Below are 19,093 nucleotides of genomic sequence, written 5' to 3'. Positions count from 1 at the left end.
AAGCAGGTAGGGCAAGGCCTCTGAAGTGGGCATAACTTCATGCATCATGACATAAATAGATCTAAGAGAGCAGGGCATTTGGGTGGCGAGCTCAGAAGATGGAGGACCAAGGGATAACTTGTGGAGAAGAAGGAAAGGAGTGAGGCTACATGGTGAGGGCTAAATAATGAAGAGTCTTTATTATAGTGCTAAGAAGTTGAGATTTTATTCTAGAAAATAGGGTGTTATGTTAAAGTGTGAAATGAGGGGAGAGGCTGGAGGGAGAGGGACCAGTGAGAACCTATGGGACTTGTCTAAGCAAAAAAATGACTAGCGTGTCAGTATAAAAGAAGAGATTAAGGACTCAGGAAATTCAGTAGAACTAAAATGGACAGGACCTGGTACATGAGGTAGATAATAGTATTGTTAACTCACTTAAGAAATGCAGGAATAGAGGCACACATTGACAGGGAAAGAAATTACATTTGGTTTCCGGTGTGGTGAGTGTGATTTGGGACATTATTGGAAGTAGCTGCAAGATGGATATGGATCTGGAAGTTGTTGGCATAAGGGTAGAATTTTATTTTATCATTAGGTGGATGAGACTGTCCCAGGGGAACATGTAGATTGGGAAAAGTTCAAAAGACAGAACTTTGGAGAAGACTAATAGTTAAGGTAGGGAAACTATGAAAGAGTAACATGAGAGAATTCACAGAGAAGAGATGGTTCAGTGGTGCCAGATGGTGTATAGAAGCTAGTAAGAGGAAAATGGATGAGTGTCATTTGTAACCTTAATCTAATAATTTCAGAAGAATGGTGGGGACAAAAGGTAAACTTCAGTAAGCTAAAATGAATGGAGAAAAACTGGGCTAAAGAAACATGTAAGATTGGCAAGACTTAGCACTTCATCTAAGGGGAAAGAAAGGTTGAAGATATGCGATCAAGTAGTTAGATGTGCAGGTATAGATGGAAAGGGATTTATACAACCATGTTATTTTCAAAGAAGGAAGAGGCAAGCAAAGTCATGTGCTTAGTGAGGGGGCAAGAGGAAAGAAATCTTGAGAATGGGAAAGGAAGTTGGGTAAGAAGTCAGAATATACTATTTTAAGTTGAAAACCCAGCTGAAATAGCAAGCCAGATATATACTGGTGCCAAGTATACATTTTTGTACAGTTATACATTTTTCTTCACTACACACTTATATTGTAGGTAAAGAAATCGGATGTTGAAATAGATTCCACTCAGAAAGTAATACCGTAGTATATACAGTGGAACCATTTTTTGGTTTACTTATTATCTGGGTTGATCTATTCTTAAAAGCAATATCAACTTATAGAAACTCTGAGTTTTATGATTCCAAAAATAAAACTTCACCTTTTGTAGGATTTTGTTTTCCCATGCAATGCTGACAATCTAGCATGTGGGCCGGGAGGGGACCCAGGAGGCATCAAGCATCTTATGTTAAAGATCTGTTCCAGGAATACAAATGTGTGAGGCTAGGTAGGCGGGGACATTTGCTTTTGCAGTGTCAGAAACATGAGACGACATCATGACCACCGAAAGCTTGTCACAAATTACTTCATTTCTCGAAATGGTTACCATATAAAACAGATGTTACAGACTGTATATGACACATTATTTATGGACACTTTTTTGGCCAAGATTTGGGAGAATAGCATTTTAAAAGGCTATTTTAGGGAGACATTTTTTTTATAGGCATCAGAATTATGACTCCAAAAGTAAATGGATGGAATAACTGCCCATAATTAGACCCATCTTACCAATTTCTAGCTAACAGTTTTATGGCTTAGCAGATTGAAATAATTGCCTTTTTTTTTGTTTTTAAGCAGGTTACAGAAATAGAAGTTGCAGGGCGTTTGGACCTCAGTAATCAAGACAGGCTCACAGCACTGAAAGCAGTAACAAACTTTGGTGCTCCGGTTGAAGTTTTTGACTCTGAAGGTGAGCATGCCGCAAGAGGATTGGGTAGGAACACCATACAGTACAGGCAGTTAAGAGTTAACGCCCCATTCCTCCAGATCGGCATAGGCACTGACCACCGGAACTCTAGGTGAATCCTTACGTGAATGGTAAGGCATGTCCACAGTATTTATTCCCACTGAGGAGAGAAGACATCAATAAACGGCAAAGCTTCAGAGCACTGGACTCTGTTTACGACACAAGATCCAACACAAATGTATACATGCACAGCCTCTTATCTTTAGTGTGTTCTTTGTCTTACCACACAGAAGCTGAAGTGTTCCAGAGGAAACTGGACGAGACCACTAAATTGCTCAGGGAGCTCCAGGAAGCCCAGAACGAGCGTCTCAGCACCAGGCCCCCTCCCAACATGATCTGTCTCTTGGGCCCCTCGTACAGAGAAATGCATCTTGGTATGTTGCCCCTCCAGTAGGAGAGTTGGGGGATTCTTAAAGGAAGCAACTTTGGGATGCTGATACTGCTATCAAAGAATACTAAAATGAATACCATGGGCAACTTATTTTTTCATTTATACATTTACTGTGCATACAGCTCTATTTTCTTAATTATCCAAAAGACCCACTTTATGGTTCCTAGAACTTTTTTTTTTCTTTCCAGCTGAACAAGTGACCAATAATCTTAAAGAACTTGCACAGCAAGTAACTCCAGGTGATATTGTAAGCATGTACGGAGTTAGAAAAGCAATGGGGATCTCCATTCCTTCCCCCATCGTAGAAAACAACTTGGTAGATTTAACAGCAGGTACGTGCCCCTGTTCCCCTGTGAGTGAAACGCTGTTGTGAGTAGAAAGAACATCAGTCCTCTCCCTTCAGAAAACATTTTAAAGGTTTTGTCTCAGTGTTATTTTTAATGTATAAACTACTTTCAGTTTTCTTTCCTCTTTCCATCTTCTCTAAAAAATTAGTAAAGATTTCACATATTTGCAAAAAAGAGCTCTGCCGATGACCTAATAGTGCACCTGTCTTTAAAGTTGAATATGGTACAGAAGGGCTGTCAGCAGTTACTCTTCTGGATGCTAGCTCACCCATCATTTTTTTTTTCAATTTTAAAAGAGGAAAAAATGCTGATAAAAGGAAATCTATTGTCTTCTCTTTCAGGTTTTGAAGAACCTAAAAAGACTGATGTTGCTGAATGTGGCCCTAATGGAATTTGCAGTTAACTGGCCTTTCATTATATATAATGTACATAATTTTTTCATTCTTAACTTGGAAATGCTTTTGAGAGGATATTAAATATTTGTAAATTGTGTTTTTAATTAAACTTTGGAACAATTAATTTTAATGTTCCAGAGATTGGACTTCTATTAAGTAATAAAGTTGAACTTGGGACTCTGAGCTATATTGTACATGTCAGCCAAGGTACCCCCAGGACCTTTTCCTGGGACTGAATCTGAAGGGGTAGGAATAAAAAGAGAGAGAAGCTTAGAAAACAAAACAGTCTTTTTCAACAGTCCACTAAAAGAAATCATTAAAATGCCTCATTTTTCACATTTGCCACACTCCCTCCTTAAATAAATTGTAACCAAATAGTTCCTAATTTATCAGACCCCATCTTGACAAAGGAGCATGGCTATGGGCTGTTGGCCTACCTGGCAGAAGGTGGGAATGGGCCTGGGCAACATTCTTTCAGAGAAGTGATAGTTCTTCTAACTTGTGTTCCGTGGACAGGAGCCTAACTCAAACTTTTAAAAAATATCCCTTATTCAGTGAGATTTTTCTGTTACTATACCATGAAGAACAAAGTAACACATTCTAAATAATTAGAATTTACTGCTAGTGGTTCTGCCCCCTAAATATCTGCTGGGAATGATGTCCTATAGTTTCATAGCATAACTTGTCAGGTATGCATTTGGGTTTTACCGGTTTGAGAAGGTTATTTGGAACTACAGCAAAGGGATAAGTCAAATAAGAGAACCTAAATCATCTAACATCAGAGAACGGCCAACCTTAAAAGAAAGCTTAGATTTCTATTTCCTCTTTCTAAAAGATCATCTGTGCCTCAGCCATATCCACAGATCCCTACTAGGATCTGTTTTTTTTTTATGCAATACAAAGGCCAAGGACCAAACATTTTAATGATTTAAGTGGAAGACCATGAGATGTGGCCCGTTCCATAACCAGTGCCTGGACTGTGAAATGAATGGTGATTTTTTTTCATATACTAAACATGGGGTTTAGTATATAGCCTGTTAAAATTAAATGCATAGAAAAATATTCAGGATGTATATAATACAGGTTAGTGAACAAATTAAATAACAGATCCTATGAGGATTGTACAGAGCCCTTCTGTAAAACATCCAGGCAGGAAGCCATTTCATTTTGACGTTGCTTAATGTGACTGTTTTGAATTTGAAAATTCACGTTTAGCAAGGACAAAAGGATGAAAGAAAACTGATCATCTCCAGAGAGTTAGAGATGACCTAATAAGCTTTTAAAATCCCTATTTAAAAACATGTGAAAAGATCATTTCAAATATATTTTATCAAGTCTTTCAAGAGTCTAGTGCTAAAGCTTAAAATATAGTCCAGGCAACAACTGATCCCTAAATGTTAGGTCTACCTAGCCAAGGTGAGTTCCTGAAGACCAAAAAAAAAAACATTAAAATTCAAAACACTTTAAGGCATTCAGTGTTTTCCAAATTGTTCATTTAATTTATGAAAAGCAGCTAAACAACTATCAGTTTAGAAACCTGGTTCTTAAAAAAAAAATTTTTTTTGAAACATATTAAAGACCTATAAATATTCAATGTACAGAATAAACCCTAGTTATTTGCTTGCCCTTTTTCAAAGCAGATTTCTGTACACTGACCTGTTAAATACACATTGTATACATAGGTTAATGTTCTGGTAGGAAATTTTCCAGGAAACTAAAGGGTCTATTTTAGTTAGAGTCAGTGAGGCTGCCTGAGTCTAAACTGTAAGCAAGTCCTGACCCATAGAGGAGGTCAGCATTAGAAAGGATACTGTTCCCTTCATAAAACAAAATGACACTGGTGAAGATACTACTTGGTAATGGGAAAACAGATACAAAAATAGCTGCAAGTGATTTTTATGGTCAGTTATACCCTATGACCTAAACATTGGAAACTAAAAAACTTGGAAATTTTTTCCTATTAAAGCACTGGGCTCAACTTAGAATAAAGAAAAATACATGATTGGTAACCAGTTACTTTTAAGACTCCCAATTGGGGTTGGGGTTGCAGGAGCCGTACAGAGACACACACCCTGATGTGGTGTTGGGTGTGAGCAGGTGAGACCTCCCTGTGCCAGGAGGGGCCTCCAAAAGGCAGTGCTAGTCACTGCTGGGTTAAGCAGATTTCGGTACCATACAGCCCTTGGCATGGAAAGTTGGTATGTAAAAAAAGGCAATTTAAGCAAGATTTCCCTTACCAGAGTCTTTGCCATAAAATTCCTTTAAACAGCAAATTCCTCTGCATTCATACCGATGACCCATTACATGCAACGAGCACATTGGCACTACCACTAGCTTACATGGTGCCTTTGGGCAACCCCTGCCTCAGATGGATAGGGCCCTGCACAATTAAGGGAAAGCAAACAGCAGGTTCTATTTCATCCTCCATCCCTGGAGCCCCTTGGTGCCATGCAAGCTGTGATGGTTAGTCACCCCAGCTGCAACCCTGTATAAACTTAAGTCTCCTGTGCAAGATTTTCAACAGAACTTCAAGGGGGAGGGGTTCATGGGTAACTTCCAGTGAAGACTCCCAGCTGAACAGTGAAATTCAGTTGCATTAAACTCCTAGGGTTGCTCTGTATTTCAGTCCTTACATTCTGGTTATGAGGCAGCAGTCAATTCAGAGGAAGGATAAAGCAGTCTGGTTACTGCTATCCTTGAAATACGGGTTGATTTCTCCTGTGAAGTTACAGCCATTTCACAAATCTGGCTTTTTTACTTGTCTTGACTTCCTCAGGTTTAGAACAAGAACATCTTGGCATTCCTTTCTGATACCAAAGATAAGATAGAGTTGAAGATTGCAGAGCTCAAAACTTAAGGGGCAGCCCCCACAGGGTAGTCAGGGAAGGACTAAAAGGTTGTGCCTTATTTTCTGGACCTTTAGCTTCTTGAACCTAACCCCAGATTGCTCGTATCAGGGTTGTGGGATTCAAAGCCGCGCCTTTTTTGCCTTCTTCTTGTTTGCCACATTCCTCAGAGCTCTATTCCACAGCTGTGCTGGCCTCAAGACACAATCCTCAAACATAATTCCATAAGCTGACGCTAGACCATAGTCCTGTTAATGTGTTGTTGGTAAAAACTAAGAATACACTGGAGAGAAGAGACTAGTCCAGCATCTAAGAAGTCATTAAAAAGGGATAAAGCCCCATTAATAATGTATCCACTTAAACACATAGCAGAGACGCCAAGAAGTAACAAGCGTCCATTGTAAGTTTTTCTCCCTAGTGTGTAAAACCATTAACAGATTGAAAATACCTTTACAACTCCATTTACCAGAATGCTCACGTGGGAAATACAGACTCAACAACTTGTCCTCATCCTCTGTACCTGGGAAAACTGACTCCCCCCAACCCATTCTCCTCTCCCCCCACCCCGCCTCAGGCATGCCTCTAGTGGGTACCACCAGGTGTGTCTGTCTGGGTCATGCTCCAAAATCGCCTCAGTGGTACGTACGGTATGTGGGTGTAAAATTCACTAGCACAACCGGGGTGCCTGGTGCCTTTTTCCCACTGCCCTGGAGACCAGCATAGAATTTGTCAGGGTGGGTTAAGAAGGCTCTGGTCAGTTCAAGCTGGATCTGGTTCACATGTCTAGGAAATCCTCAAGTGCCATTCCAAGGAAGCCAGCACAGCTGTCCATCAGGAGGTGGCAGTGGTTGAACCTTTGGATGCCTGTGTGACCGGCATGGGGTAGATTCTTCTCCTTGGTTTGCTTCAGGGAAGGAAATCAGCTTCTCATCGTGTTCTGAACCCACGGAAAGCCCTTAGTTCAGCCCCAGGCCCTGGAACTTGGCAGTGTCTGTGCAGACAAAGTAAGTCCTCAGTTCACCCTTGCCTTTGACGTTAATCAGTCCGCGGCACTCACAAGAATAACCTAGTCCCTGGAGGATGGTGCACGTCTCTTCAGTAACCTGAAAAGGAAGAGTCCCAGTTCTTAAGCAGCAGAAGGGAAACCAGTTGTAGGGACAGAAACTGGCCAGTGAGCAGCACACATGTCTAGTTCCACCCAAGGATGTTACAGCGGGAATCACAGCTGCTGACTGGTGGGGCCACAGTCTCCACCCCAGGCCCCTCCCCTCAGGGGGGCTCCCTTTCCTCTCACTTTTACCTGGATTTTCCCAAGCTCCCCAGTGCTCTCCATTCGGCTGGCAACATTGACAGTGTTTCCCCAAATGTCATACTGAGGCTTTCGTGCCCCAATCACTCCAGCAATCACAGGCCCATGGTTGATACCTGAAAAGAGGGCTCACAGTTAGCCAGCCACCTGGAATCCACCCCAGGTGCAGACAGCACTAACAAAGCGGAGCAAAACCAAGGGTAGGTTGGGAAACCACTTCCCAAACGGGCAACACAGGTTATACTTGGGTGGGGAGAGGGCACTCCCTGAGCAGTTCCTTGGCAGATTTTCAAGTACTCAGGAGGACTGGGTTTGATGTGTGCACTCTTCTAGTACCTGCTCATCTCCCTTTTTAACAAAGAACAAATGGGCTCTGAACACCCTTTGGGCTGATGACCTTTCTAGTTAACAGTGACTACTTTGATTTAATAACTGCTTTGTTCTCAATGAATTTTAAGGCCACTTTCTCTTCATAGCAGGTGATTTTGGCTCTCCATTTTCTGTAGAGATAGCTTCTTATTTACTTTAAACTTGCAAAGGTAACTTCCAAAGAGTTAGAATAATGACTCATCCAATGGGGCTTTGAGGTCAGAGAGGGGGTTCCAAAACTGTTCAGAATAGGGCAAAATAAAGTTTCTCCATACAGCCCTGAGTGCAGCGCCCTAGGCCCCCAGCCCCTCACTCCCCGCAGCCCCCGGCCGCACCGACACGGAGGCGGAAGGAGTTGAAGGAGTGCCTGTTGATGCCGTCCAGCTTGCTCATCAGGGCGATGCTGAACTCCACCATGATGCCGATGTGCGCGTGCTGCCGCTCCGGGTCCTGCGGGGCACAGCCTTGTGCATGCGGCCCTGGGAAGGCCGTCCTGCCTGCCTGGCCTGGGGGAGGGTGTCAGAGCTCCCGACCCCCTAACCTGGGGCACCCGAGGATACCCGTATGACCGCCAGGGGGGAGGGGAGGGGTTTGGAGGGCCTGGAGGTGGGTGCACATGCCAGCGCCTCCCCAGAGGAGCAGGCGCTCCCCTCCACGGTGGAACCTCTGCTGGGCCCCCAGGTGCCTGGGACCTGGGGCAAGGTGGTGGGGGGACATTCCCGGGGTCTTCTGTCTCCCACCACCACAGTCCTCCTGCTCTGCTGTCCACGACCCCCTGCCCCTCCCTCGCAGGACAGGAGCAGGCAAGGGCTCCCCCTCAGGGAGCTGATGGGTCCGGGACTGTCGAGTCTCCCACGGCCCCCCACAGGCCGAGTACCTGGTGCTCGTGGCCCGGGGTGATGCTGAGCCCTGCCGCTGCCATGTATGTGCTGCCGATGGTCTTGATCTTCTCCACACTGCTGAACTTGGGCTTTAAGAGCAGCTACAGACGAAGGGGGAGAGTGAGCGGCAGCGTCGGCCTGTCCTGGGTCCTGCCACAACTTCAAGCAAGGGAGAAGACTCCTCCCAACCCGCTTCGAAGGAGGACATTTTCTCAGCGCTGGCCCTTCCTGCCTGAGCACAACACCACATTCAAGGGGCTGTGTGGCCTCTGGGCTCTCCCAGCTCCCCCTGCCTCAGTCTTCCCGGGCATTTTCCATCGCTTCCCTGGCCCTTCCATTCTCATCTGCTCTCAATCTTTTTAAGGAACACAGCTCAGCATGATCAATGCAGGAATTTATTTTCAGCGCAGAGATAAGCCCAAATTTATTTCCTTGGGCGTGAGTTGACAGCCTGGGCTTAGCTCGAACCCAAGTCTCATCTCGGCAATGTGCCCGGTACAGGGACCGCGATCATGAGATAAATTTGCTGAATGAAACCGACTGGGAAAGGGAAATCTGTGCCTTCGTGGAATCTCTGTGATGTGTCTTCCCCACAAGGGAGCTGGGCCATGTTTTAGTTGTCTGGGGCCGGGATGCCCGCTGCCCGCCCTGCCCGGGTCAGAAAGCAGGGGCTGCCCCGGGGGGCGGGGGCGGGGGCAGCACCTCGTCAAAGTCGGCGATGATCTCGTTGAGCAGGCGCAGGCACTCCAGCCCTTCTTTGTTGATGTTGCACTCGGTGTAGAATACTTTGAAATCCGGCACAGATGCAAACATGACACAGACGCAGTCGTACGACTGATGGTACCAGTCCTGCATTCGGGGAGGGAGAAACGAGGGCCTCAGGGCCGCGGGGCCTCTTGAGAGAAGGGGAGCGACCCACGGTCGAGGCGCCGTCCCGCTCCGGGAGAGGAGCAGCTGACGCCCACGATCCTCCCAGGAGGGAGAAGGGGCTGAGCAGCGGTTCCGCGCCTGCCACGTGTGACACTCTCCCGGGGGCCTTTAAAACACAGGGTGACTCCGGACCGGCTGGTCTGGAAGGTCCAGGCTCAGGCTGTTCCTTCAGAGCCGGGTGGTTCTACCATGCACTACTGGGGCTGAGAACCCTTGGGGGAGAAGGACTCAGAGTCAGGAGACCCGGGAGCCCTCCCTGCCGGGCCACTACGCAAGCCGCAGGGCCTGCTTCCTTCGCTAGAAACTGGTGGGAGTAGAGCCATGTCTGCCAGGACCGGGCCTCCGGGTCACAAACACCCGAATGCACATTTGATTGCACGACAGTCCTGCCACGGTGGCACCTGCGGCCCCATTCTGCAGATCTGAAAGTCAAGGTCCAGAGAGATGAGGTGCCTTGTCCAAGCTCAACATCTGAGCCCTGACGTCTGACCCCAGGTCCTGTGTTCCCGTCTCCAGGGCACACTGCCGTGACCAGGGCTTCGAGGCCTTCTCCCCCCCAGCTTGCGCGACGGGCCCTGCAGCTCCCCCCTCCCCTCACCTCATTCAGCTTATCCCCAATGAAGTGTGCGGCCACATGGGCTGGCAGGACGTTCTCCAGGAGAAGGCGGTTCACGTTCTCCATGGTTTCAAACTCCTCCTGTTCCTTCTTGAACTTCTTCTTCCACAGGCAGTCCAGGCGGCAGTAGTAGTCGATCTGCAGACAGCAGGGGCATCAGTGTCCTGTCCTTAGGCGAGAGAGGGCCGAAGGACACCCCCGGCACGTGCTGCTGGGGAGCAGCACCCCAGGGACCCTGAGCCAGCCCGCGGGTGCCGCCTACCCAGGGCACACATCTCTACTCGAACAGGATCTCCTGGGGGCCGCCACACTCCTAGGTGACCCAGGAGATCGCATCTGTCCCTCATGTCCTGATGGCACGGCACAGGAAAGGACACCAACTTGGACCCCCTACCACAGGGGCCAGCGCATTCCCTCTGGACCCCCATCCTCATCCCCGCTGTCCCTCTAAGCAGAGGAGAAAAGAGGAAGGCTCCAGCAAGCGGGGTGCGCTGGGCATGCTCTCGTCGGTACCTGTCTGGACAGCAGGACGAGGGTGACGTAGAACAGAACCAGGTAAAAGTTAATCATCGTCCTCACGTCCATCCATGAACAAGGCGGGGAGCTGGTGGACAGGAAGGGGAGAGGCAGGGTTCATTTCCAGTTCCGAGGAGAGGCCCAAAGCAGGAGGGGGGGGGGTGGCCCCAGGCACTCGGTTGAGGGCCTACTATGTGCTTGGTGCCTGGCTGCAGGGGAAGAGCCCCAAATGAGAAAGATGAGCTCTCAGCCTTCATGGGGCTCGTATCTGAATGGGGCCGACCATCTCGGACCAGGAAGAAAAGAGGGTTGCAAAGTAAAGGCTGCCAGGGAGGTGGAGGAGCCAGGCTGAGGTGACGTCTCGGGCTTGTGCCTGAATGATGGGGAACCAAGAAGGCAGGGGGGAGGCGGCCGGGGGTGAGCCAGGCTGGTGGCCAGACCGCGTAGGGACAGGAAGACAGAAACAAGGAGTCTGCAGATACTTGCAAGGCAGACCCAAAAGAGCAGACTTGGTTCTGGGTCCCTGAGCTTCTAGCCTTTTCATTCCAAGGGAATGAAATCCACGTGGGGCCCACAGCCGTGGAGCCATGCACATGCCAGCCCCACCCATGCCACTGGTGTCACCCACCTGTCCAGGAAGGGCCAGAGGCAACTGCTTTTTTTAAAGTCCCCAGTGGAGATCTAAAGGATCTCAAAAAGGAGAACCAACCGAGAGCCTCCCTTCCTCCTTCTCCTAGGCTGACCTGGAAATGGGATGGCCCAGGATGGAGGGCCCATGGGGCCACAGACAGCCTGCCCCCGCCCCCCAAAACCTGCAAATAAACCACACTCCCCAGCTCCGAGTGCTGCAGCTGGGACCTGGGCCAGCCCTCTCCCTCTCTGGGTCTTCACTTTCCCTCTGTAATAAATGCCGGCCCTATCCCATAATATGTCTGGTCCAAATGAGATGGAGACCGCGAACGCAGCTTGCTTAGAAAGGGGGCCACGAGGGAGACGGGGTAGCAGGACTGGGGTCCTGGCAGCCTGTCGCTCTGGGGCTACCTGAGGGCGTCACTGGTCTCATTGCGGTTGCTCTGGCTGTGGTTGCAGCAGCGCCAGTGTTGGCATGGGGAGATGTTGAAGGTCACCAGGTAAGCCACCAAGGCCACCGTGAGCAGCACCACCTTCAGCTCCAGGCTCATCCGCAGAAAGACCGAGCAGGCGACGAAGCCCAGGACGCAGCTGCAGGTGTAGTACTGGAAGGAACGGGGGGAGGGCAAGGGGAGATGTCACCTGGGGCCCCAAAAGCTCACTCTCTCCTGCCACCAGCAAGCTTGCCTCCTGGGGCGGCGGCCACCCATGGGGCCTTTAGCGCCAACACCCCCCACCCAGAGAGCCCCTCCCCCCACCCCCGGGGGCCAGCGGGGGGGGGCCCACGTGGCTCCGCCCCGCTCTCACCTGGCTGCGCTCCTTTTGGAGCAAACAGCAAACCACAGAGGCAGAAATAGTATTGGTTCTTTTCACCATATTTTTACTTCTATTTATGGCCAGTGAGCCCACTCAGAAAATGGAGGGAATAAAAATGCAGGTGGTGTATCGTTATGACAAACAAAAGTCAAGGCAGTGGAGAAGACACAAAAGGACAAATCATGTAAGGTTCCATTTATACGAAATATCCAGAATAAGTAAATTCACAGAGGCAGGACGTGGGTTGGGGGCGGGGGGCTTCCGGCTTAGTGGGTGCCGTTTCTGCCTGGGGTGATGAAGAGCCCTGGTAATGGAAGGTGGTGACGGCGGCACAGCGTTGTAAAAGTGGTCAGTGTCGTTGAATTGAACATTTAAAGATGGTCAGAGTGGCAAATGGAAACAAACAGAAGGCAAGTGGCGTGCGCACGCCTGGCGGTGCCCCTGCCTCTCACCCTGCCTGGGCCTTGCTTTCTCGCCCCCCCACAACCCTGGTCTCTGAATTGGTGCCTCTCTGTGCCCTCCGAGGAGCTGCCTGGGGGGTGGGCAGGGCCGGGGCCCAGCTTGGGGGTCCTGGCAGCTGCACTCACCGGGAGGAGCTCACACAGGGTCCTCTCCCTGCTGCCCGCAGCCCCCGGGCCCGTCTCGTTCCTGCCAAGCAGCGCCGAAGTCGTCAGTGGCTGGAGGGAGACAGGGCTCCATTAGGCCGGGCAGGGCAGAGGGGAGAGTCTAGGGCGGCCACATCCCCGGCTGGCCAAGGGTGGGTGGGGGTGGGCTGGGGGGAGGGGAGCAGATGTAGCACAGAGACCCCCACAGTATGGGGGTGGCATTTTCAAAGAGCCCCTTCTCCCCCGTGGTCACAGGGGCACACACCCAAGGTCCACATGAGGGTGTCTGGGAGCTAGGGGTGGGGGGGAGAGGCCTCGAGCCCTCAGGCCCGGGAAGAAGGACGGGGGCGGGGAAGCAGGGAACCCGGGAACCCGAGCAGGGCATCCTCTACCGAGGAAACTGAGGCTCGGAGAGGGTGAGGCAGGCAGCGCCGCAGGGGCCGGGAAGAATGCGGGGACATCAGGGGCAGCTCCAGCCACATGCCCTAAGGGGGACCTGAGTCCTCCTGGAGGGTGGAGGACCACGTCGCCCACCACCCAGTGCAGGAGAGGGTTAAAGAAGAAGCGGCTTGTAAAGGCCATAAGGCTAGAGCGTTCGGGGAGGGCATGGAGCCCAGGGCTGCCGTCAGGCCCAGGTCCTACCAGGTGGACGATGGCGATGGTGAGCAGGCTGCCGATGGTCAGCACGGCCAGGGCCACCCGCAGCAGGGGGTGCGTCTCCACCTGCTGGGAGATGGCCCGGAGCACTCCCCAGGCTGGGCAGCATCTCTGTGGAGTCACAGGCCCCAGTCATTCGGGGCCAGCGGCCAGGATGAAGGGAGAGAGCCCACCCCAGGACTCTGTGGAAGGGGGTACAGCCTTCCACTCAGGTCACAGTATCACCCAGCACCCACTGGGCCCCGGGGTGACAAGTGACATGCAGAGCGAAGAGCGGCAGGCACAGCCACTTGGGGACCCCTCATAAGCCTGGGGAGGCAGGACCTCAGGTCAGGCCTGCAGAACAACCCAGGAAATTGTCCTCAAGGCAGAGGGCAGGTCCCCCAACCGCTGGCCAGAGCAGAGGGCTCAGATGACAAAGCTCACCAGGGAGGGCTCCTGGGGGTGCCCCAAGGTGGGGAGCGGGGCACACGGGGGAGGTGGGTTCTCACAACATTAGAGCCCTGCTCCCAAGCCCATCAGCTCTCAGCCCAGCAGGTCCCACTGGGCGGCCGGCTCAGGGGCCCCCCAACTCACCAGGAACTCATCAGCGAAGCACAGGCCCAGCACCAGCCCCAGCACGCAGGCCACCAGCCCGAAGGACATGCCAAGGGGCATCACCCTAGAGCAGAGTCCTGGAGGTCAGCAAAGCCACTGGAGGGCTCCCCACCCCTGCCACCACCCCAGCTTCTGTCGCCCCCTGGCCCCGAGACCATTTTGCACACAGAAGCAGGGATCTTTGAAAAACACATGGTCCAATGAACCCACTGATAACACAAGAGCTGGTCCAAACACGTCACTGTCATTGTTACATCCCCCTTTGGGGAGAATGTGATGAAATGAGTATGTAAGGAACAAGAAGTATCTTGGGACACCTTAGACAGGCACAGAGTGGGTGCCCTGTGAAAGCATGCCCTTGTCTGTCTTTACTAAGCACATCCAAAATCACAATCCTGGTAGACCCCCGGCTCACCCACTGTTTCCAATACCACCAAGTGGGTACCCTTAGCCCCCCTCCTTGTGGCCTCACCCAACCCCTGCCCCTACTCGCAGGGTCCTGGAGCAGGAGCGGGAATCACAGCCACCTGGGTGGGTCATCGATTCCTCTGAGCCTGTTTCCCCTGACACGAGAGGGAGTGAAGGGGGCTCTGATTTCGGGAGGCCTCCATACAGGGGTCTCAGCACCTAGGCAGGGGTCGCAAACTCAGATGCCTGCAGGGGCCAGGCAGAGTGCAGGTGGCTTAAGAAGGTGAGAGATATCAGGGAGTGGGTAGGCCAAGTTCATTCAATTAAAACAAATTCACACTGGTAACTCCAAGTGGGGCGCTGCACCCCTTGATCCAGTTTCTGGGGTGCCAAGTGTCTAAATACTGAAGTCTAAAAGCCACCACTCCCAGCCTGACAGTGCAGCCCCTTGCCAATTTCTGCTGGGACCTGCCAAGACCACCTCCCCTCCCCTGCTGGACCCCATGGGCCTGACCACTCCAGCCTGACTGACCTGGGCATCAGCAGGACGTGGATAAGCAGGATGCAGAGGAAGACGAGGCTGGCACAGGCAAAGTAGTGGCGAGCCCGTGGGATGGGCGCCAGGCGGTACTGGGGGCGATAGACACCGTCAGGGGCAGCCAAAACCCCCCTCCCTGCAGGCCCTTGGCTCCAACCCCGCTGCAGGCCAGGCTGTCTCTAGTCAATTGTAAAAAAAAAAAAAACTTCACATCCCACCTTGAGCACCAGGTGACAGGGCTACCCTGAATAACTGCCATTCATTTCCATTTTGCAGGTTTCTTTCTATTTGGAGGCCAGACCTTCCCACCCCTCCACCCAGATCTCTCACTTCTGAGGACTCTGAAAAGCTCAGGGCCCCGAGGCCACGCCCTAGGGGGAGAGGGGGGGATCCTGGGCTGCTGAGAGGACCTGTGCTCACCCCAGCCAAGGAGGAAGGCTGCCTGAGCCCCGGGGTTGGGGAGTGGGTACTTGGCCACACCCCCGAGGGGTGCTGAGCGGATGAGAAGAGCAGGGCCCAAAGGGCACAGAAGGCCCCTAGGCAGCTTCCCCGGAGACCGCAGTCCCCACAGCTGCCTCCAGACCCCAAGCGCCTCCCCTTGGGAGCACCCAACACAGGGAGCCCCAGGAAGGGAAGGCCCTCCACTCACAGCCTGGCTGTCCTTCCCAGGCTAAGGAGGGGCAAGAGATCTGTCCCTCTCTAATGGCCATGCCTGCCCCTTGCCAGGGCCTCAGGCCTGGGCCTGTCCCCGAAACCCCGGGAGCCATGTTCCCCTGTCTGGGGCATGGGGGTGACAGCGCCCACCCTGCCCGACTCTCGTGGGGCTAAATCACACGTATGTCTTCGGACGGTGCCAGAGTCCGGACACTACCAGCCCAAAGCCACGTCACCACAGCTGCGGCTGCAGGCGCAGGCCAAGTCCCGCCGGTCCTGGTGCTAAGTGCGGGGGGCTGGCTTTTAAGTACAGGACTGATGTGGTAACCAGGCCCCATCCGCGGAGATTCTGGCATCAGAGGGGAGCAAAAGCCCTTGAAACCCACTTAGGTGAATCCACAGGAAAGAGAACCCGGCTAGGACGGGACTGAGCCCACCAGCTGGCTGTGGACGGCCCTCCCTGTGCAGGGGTCTTTTGGGGGTGTGGGCTGCCCCAGGGCCCGGGCCCCTGACCCCCACCCCGGGCTGCCCCGGGACCCTCTCACCTCTTGCTCAACATCCTTCTCCAGGAAGATGGACCCGAAGGTATGGAAGTCATCAGACTTGGAGCAGCAAGGTCTGTAGGGTGGCAGTGGGGGTGGGGCTGGGAGAGGGGAGGGCTGGGAGAGGAGGGGCTGGGAGGAGGGAGGGAAGTCACCACGCCCTTGGGAGGGGATCACAGTTGGCTTTGGGCCAGCAGGTGTGAGGGCGCATGGAGGACAAGGGACCCCATTTGAGGGACCCCATTCGAGGCAGGGGGCAGCAGGCATTGGGCTGGGAGCCCCACCTGGTGGAGCTGAGGCCCTCGATGGCCGACAGCATCTCCTCATCATACGAGTCGTCCTCCGACCGCCCCTTGGGAGACGCACTTCTGGAATCAGACACCCCAAGTGAGCACCCTGGGGGCGCCACACACACCCACTCAGAAGCAGGAGTGTGGAAGGCACGATTCGCCACATGGGGTTCCCAGGTGCCTGCAGAGGCCACGGAGCCTCCCACAGGATGGCTGAGGGTGGGCTTGTGCCCCTGAGGCTCAAAGAGGACAGATACAGGCCTGGCATCACCCTGATAGTCAGTGGCCCAGCCAGAAGCAGAGGGCAACAACCCCAGTCTAGGGCCTCATCGGCTATACTCAACAGCGTTGAGACTGGAACATATACCAACCCTCGGCCCGATAAGGCGCTCAATAATTGCTCGAGGCTAGCTGAAAGAGCCACGGGCCAGGGAGTTCTACATCCTGGAAACACTTTGGCCCGAGCCATGGCAACCCCCTGGTGGGGCCAGCCTGCCCGGGGCCAAGAGGACGGGGCACAGCTGGGCAGGGAGAGGGGGCAGCACACGTACCTGTCAGGGGCCCGGTGGCGCCGCAGGGGAATGGCCTGCAAGGGAAGGGCAAGGGGGAGAGAGAGGACAAGCCCAGGCATCTGTCCCCTGACCACGTTTACCTCTCCACCTTTGGGTGCGCGGGCAGCACGCTGGGGACTGTCTGAGCTGTGGACGCCCTGAACTAAATCTGAACTGGCCAGGGGAGGATAAGGGCACTCATTCCCTGCCACCAGGGGGCATCCTCCAGAAGACTCCCTCCCTGCCACCAGGGGGCATCCTCCAGAAGACTCCCTCCCTGCCACCAGGGGGCATCCTCCAGAAGACTCCCTCCCTGCCACCAGGGGGCATCCTCCAGAAGACTCCCTGCCACCAGGGGGCATCCTCCAGAAGACTCCCTCCCTGCCACCAGGGGGCATCCTCCAGAAGACTCCCTGCCACCAGGGGGCATCCTCCAGAAGACTCCTTCCCTGCCACCAAGGGGCATCCTCCAGAAGACTCCCTCCCTGCCACCAGGGGGCATCCTCCAGAAGACTCCCTGCCACCAGGGGGCATCCTCCAGAAGACTCCCTCCCTGCCACCAGGGGGCATCCTCCAGAAGACTCCCTGCCACCAGGGGGCATCCTCCAGAAACTCCCTCCCTGCCACCAGGGGGCATCCTCCAGAAGACTCCCTCCCTGCCACCAGGGGGCATCCTCCAGAAACTCCCTGCCACCAGGGGGCATCCTCCAGAAGACTCCCTCCCTGCCACCAGGGGGCATCCTCCAGAAACTCCCTCCCTGCCACCAGGGGGAATCCTCCAGAAGACTCCCTCCCTGCCACCAGGGGGCATCCTCCAGAAGACTCCCTCCCTGCCACCAGGGGGCATCCTCCAGAAGACTCCCTCCCTGCCACCAGGGGGCATCCTCCAGAAGACTCCCTGCCACCAGGGGGCATCCTCCAGAAGACTCCCTCCCTGCCACCAGGGGGCATCCTCCAGAAGACTCCCTCCCTGCCACCAGGGGGCATCCTCCAGAAGACTCCCTGCCCCAGCCCAGGAGGAAGGCCACAGAGGCTGCATCCAGCAGACAGAGGAAGTGAGGCTCAGGGCAGGGATGCTGAATACACGGGCTCCCCTCCCCCCACCCCAGGGCCTTGCTCCTCACCCCCCAGGGACGTGGGGGTTACCTTGGGCCTCCGCCCGTTGGGGACAGGGGTCTTCTCACTGCTGCTCACGCTCTCGCGGTGGTTGAGGTGCGCGAAGGGCCGCGCGGCGCCCCAGGACTCGAGGTAGCGGGTCATCCGCACGGACGCCCGCATCTTTAGCGCCGCATCCCCTTTGGGCCTGGGGAGGTGCTGGCTGGGTGGGGGCGGCTGCTGGCTCTGTGGGCAGACACGGACATGGGGCCTGACACACCCCTTCCCCTCCACCCAGAGGCAGGAGCCGCCACCCCCTCCACCCTCACCGAAAACGCAGCCCGCCCCGAGCTTTGGCTGCCAAGCAGCCGCGGCTCAGCCAGGTGCTGCGTGGGGGGCCACAACACACATCCCTGGGGTAGACCCTAAGGCCCTGTCCTCACCGCTGGTGTCTCAGCCAAGATCCCCTGTAAGAACTGCAGGTCTGGGGCCTTACCCAGTGGGAGTGCCTGGCTGGATTGAAAGGGGACGGGATCCCCACCCCACCCCCCACCCCCGCCATCTCAAGGTTTGCAGAGACCCCTTCTCCCCAAGACATGCCCTGCCCCACCCCCGGAGTCCCCATCTCCTCGGCCCCCACAGACAAAAACCTATAGCCACAACGCCCACTAAGCCACAAACGTGGACTTTCCTGGAAACTTCACATCCCAAGGAATCTGCTTGATCCTCTTGGGAGAGAAACACTTTTCAACCCTTAGACACGTGTCTCCTTAGCCAGAGGGGATGGGGTGGAATTTGGCCTTTGTGAGCATCCGGGAGCCCTGCAGTGAGCAACTCAGTATGTTTTTCCACCTTCCCTCCACTGGGCAACTCTCCCTGGGTCGGCTGCAGCCACCTGAAATCACTGGTGCCACTCAGAGGGCAGGGAAGGTACCCAGCTCCGTGAATAGCTAATGTGCTAGCTAAGAGCTGTGGGCCCCAAGTAAAATGCTCCTGCTGGGAACCTCAGGTGTGCACGGGACCCCCGCCCCACGGAGAGCCCCCAGCAACTGTCCCATCTGTGCTGCCCCCACCCCCACCCCGAGCAGCCAGGCCACCCTCGGTCCCTCTCC

General features: G+C 53.5%; 2 protein-coding genes across 18 annotated transcripts in view; one reads left to right on the top strand and one right to left on the bottom strand.

Moving 5' to 3' along the window:
* The window catches only part of BRD7 (bromodomain containing 7), a 37,027-nt gene extending 33,713 nt beyond the window's left edge, over nt 1-3,314 (top strand). The window contains exons 14-17 of one of the 2 annotated variants that reach the window (XM_077132398.1): nt 1,830-1,941; nt 2,229-2,372; nt 2,578-2,721; nt 3,078-3,314. In XM_077132398.1, coding sequence (XP_076988513.1) covers nt 1,830-1,941; nt 2,229-2,372; nt 2,578-2,721; nt 3,078-3,139 — 462 coding nt within the window. In that variant the 3' untranslated portion in view covers nt 3,140-3,314. Of the gene's footprint in view, nt 1-1,826; nt 1,942-2,228; nt 2,373-2,577; nt 2,722-3,077 lie in introns of both variants that reach the window. The other variant, XM_077132397.1, reaches the window with a different exon arrangement.
* The window catches only part of ADCY7 (adenylate cyclase 7), a 65,281-nt gene continuing 47,340 nt past the window's right edge, over nt 1,153-19,093 (bottom strand). For 15 of the 16 annotated variants that reach the window (XM_077132389.1, XM_077132392.1, XM_077132385.1 and 12 more), the window contains 16 exons: nt 18,033-18,227; nt 16,887-16,921; nt 16,330-16,413; nt 16,049-16,121; nt 14,844-14,941; nt 13,883-13,967; nt 13,292-13,417; nt 12,632-12,721; nt 11,640-11,833; nt 10,596-10,686; nt 10,065-10,220; nt 9,239-9,385; nt 8,533-8,637; nt 7,991-8,105; nt 7,278-7,402; nt 1,154-7,080 (listed from right to left, as the gene is read on the bottom strand). In XM_077132389.1, the coding sequence (XP_076988504.1) occupies nt 6,934-7,080; nt 7,278-7,402; nt 7,991-8,105; nt 8,533-8,637; nt 9,239-9,385; nt 10,065-10,220; nt 10,596-10,686; nt 11,640-11,833; nt 12,632-12,721; nt 13,292-13,417; nt 13,883-13,967; nt 14,844-14,941; nt 16,049-16,121; nt 16,330-16,413; nt 16,887-16,921; nt 18,033-18,227 (1,866 nt within the window). In that variant the 3' untranslated portion in view covers nt 1,154-6,933. Of the gene's footprint in view, nt 7,081-7,277; nt 7,403-7,990; nt 8,106-8,532; nt 8,638-9,238; nt 9,386-10,064; nt 10,221-10,595; nt 10,687-11,639; nt 11,834-12,631; nt 12,722-13,291; nt 13,418-13,882; nt 13,968-14,843; nt 14,942-16,048; nt 16,122-16,329; nt 16,414-16,886; nt 16,922-18,032; nt 18,228-19,093 lie in introns of all 16 variants that reach the window. The other variant, XM_077132396.1, reaches the window with a different exon arrangement.

Source organism: Tamandua tetradactyla, chromosome 16 (assembly GCF_023851605.1).
Source record: "Tamandua tetradactyla isolate mTamTet1 chromosome 16, mTamTet1.pri, whole genome shotgun sequence".
Classification (NCBI taxonomy): domain Eukaryota; kingdom Metazoa; phylum Chordata; class Mammalia; order Pilosa; family Myrmecophagidae; genus Tamandua; species Tamandua tetradactyla.
The sequence above is the reverse complement of the archived record's forward strand: the minus strand, read 5'-3'. Positions and strand labels throughout refer to the sequence as shown.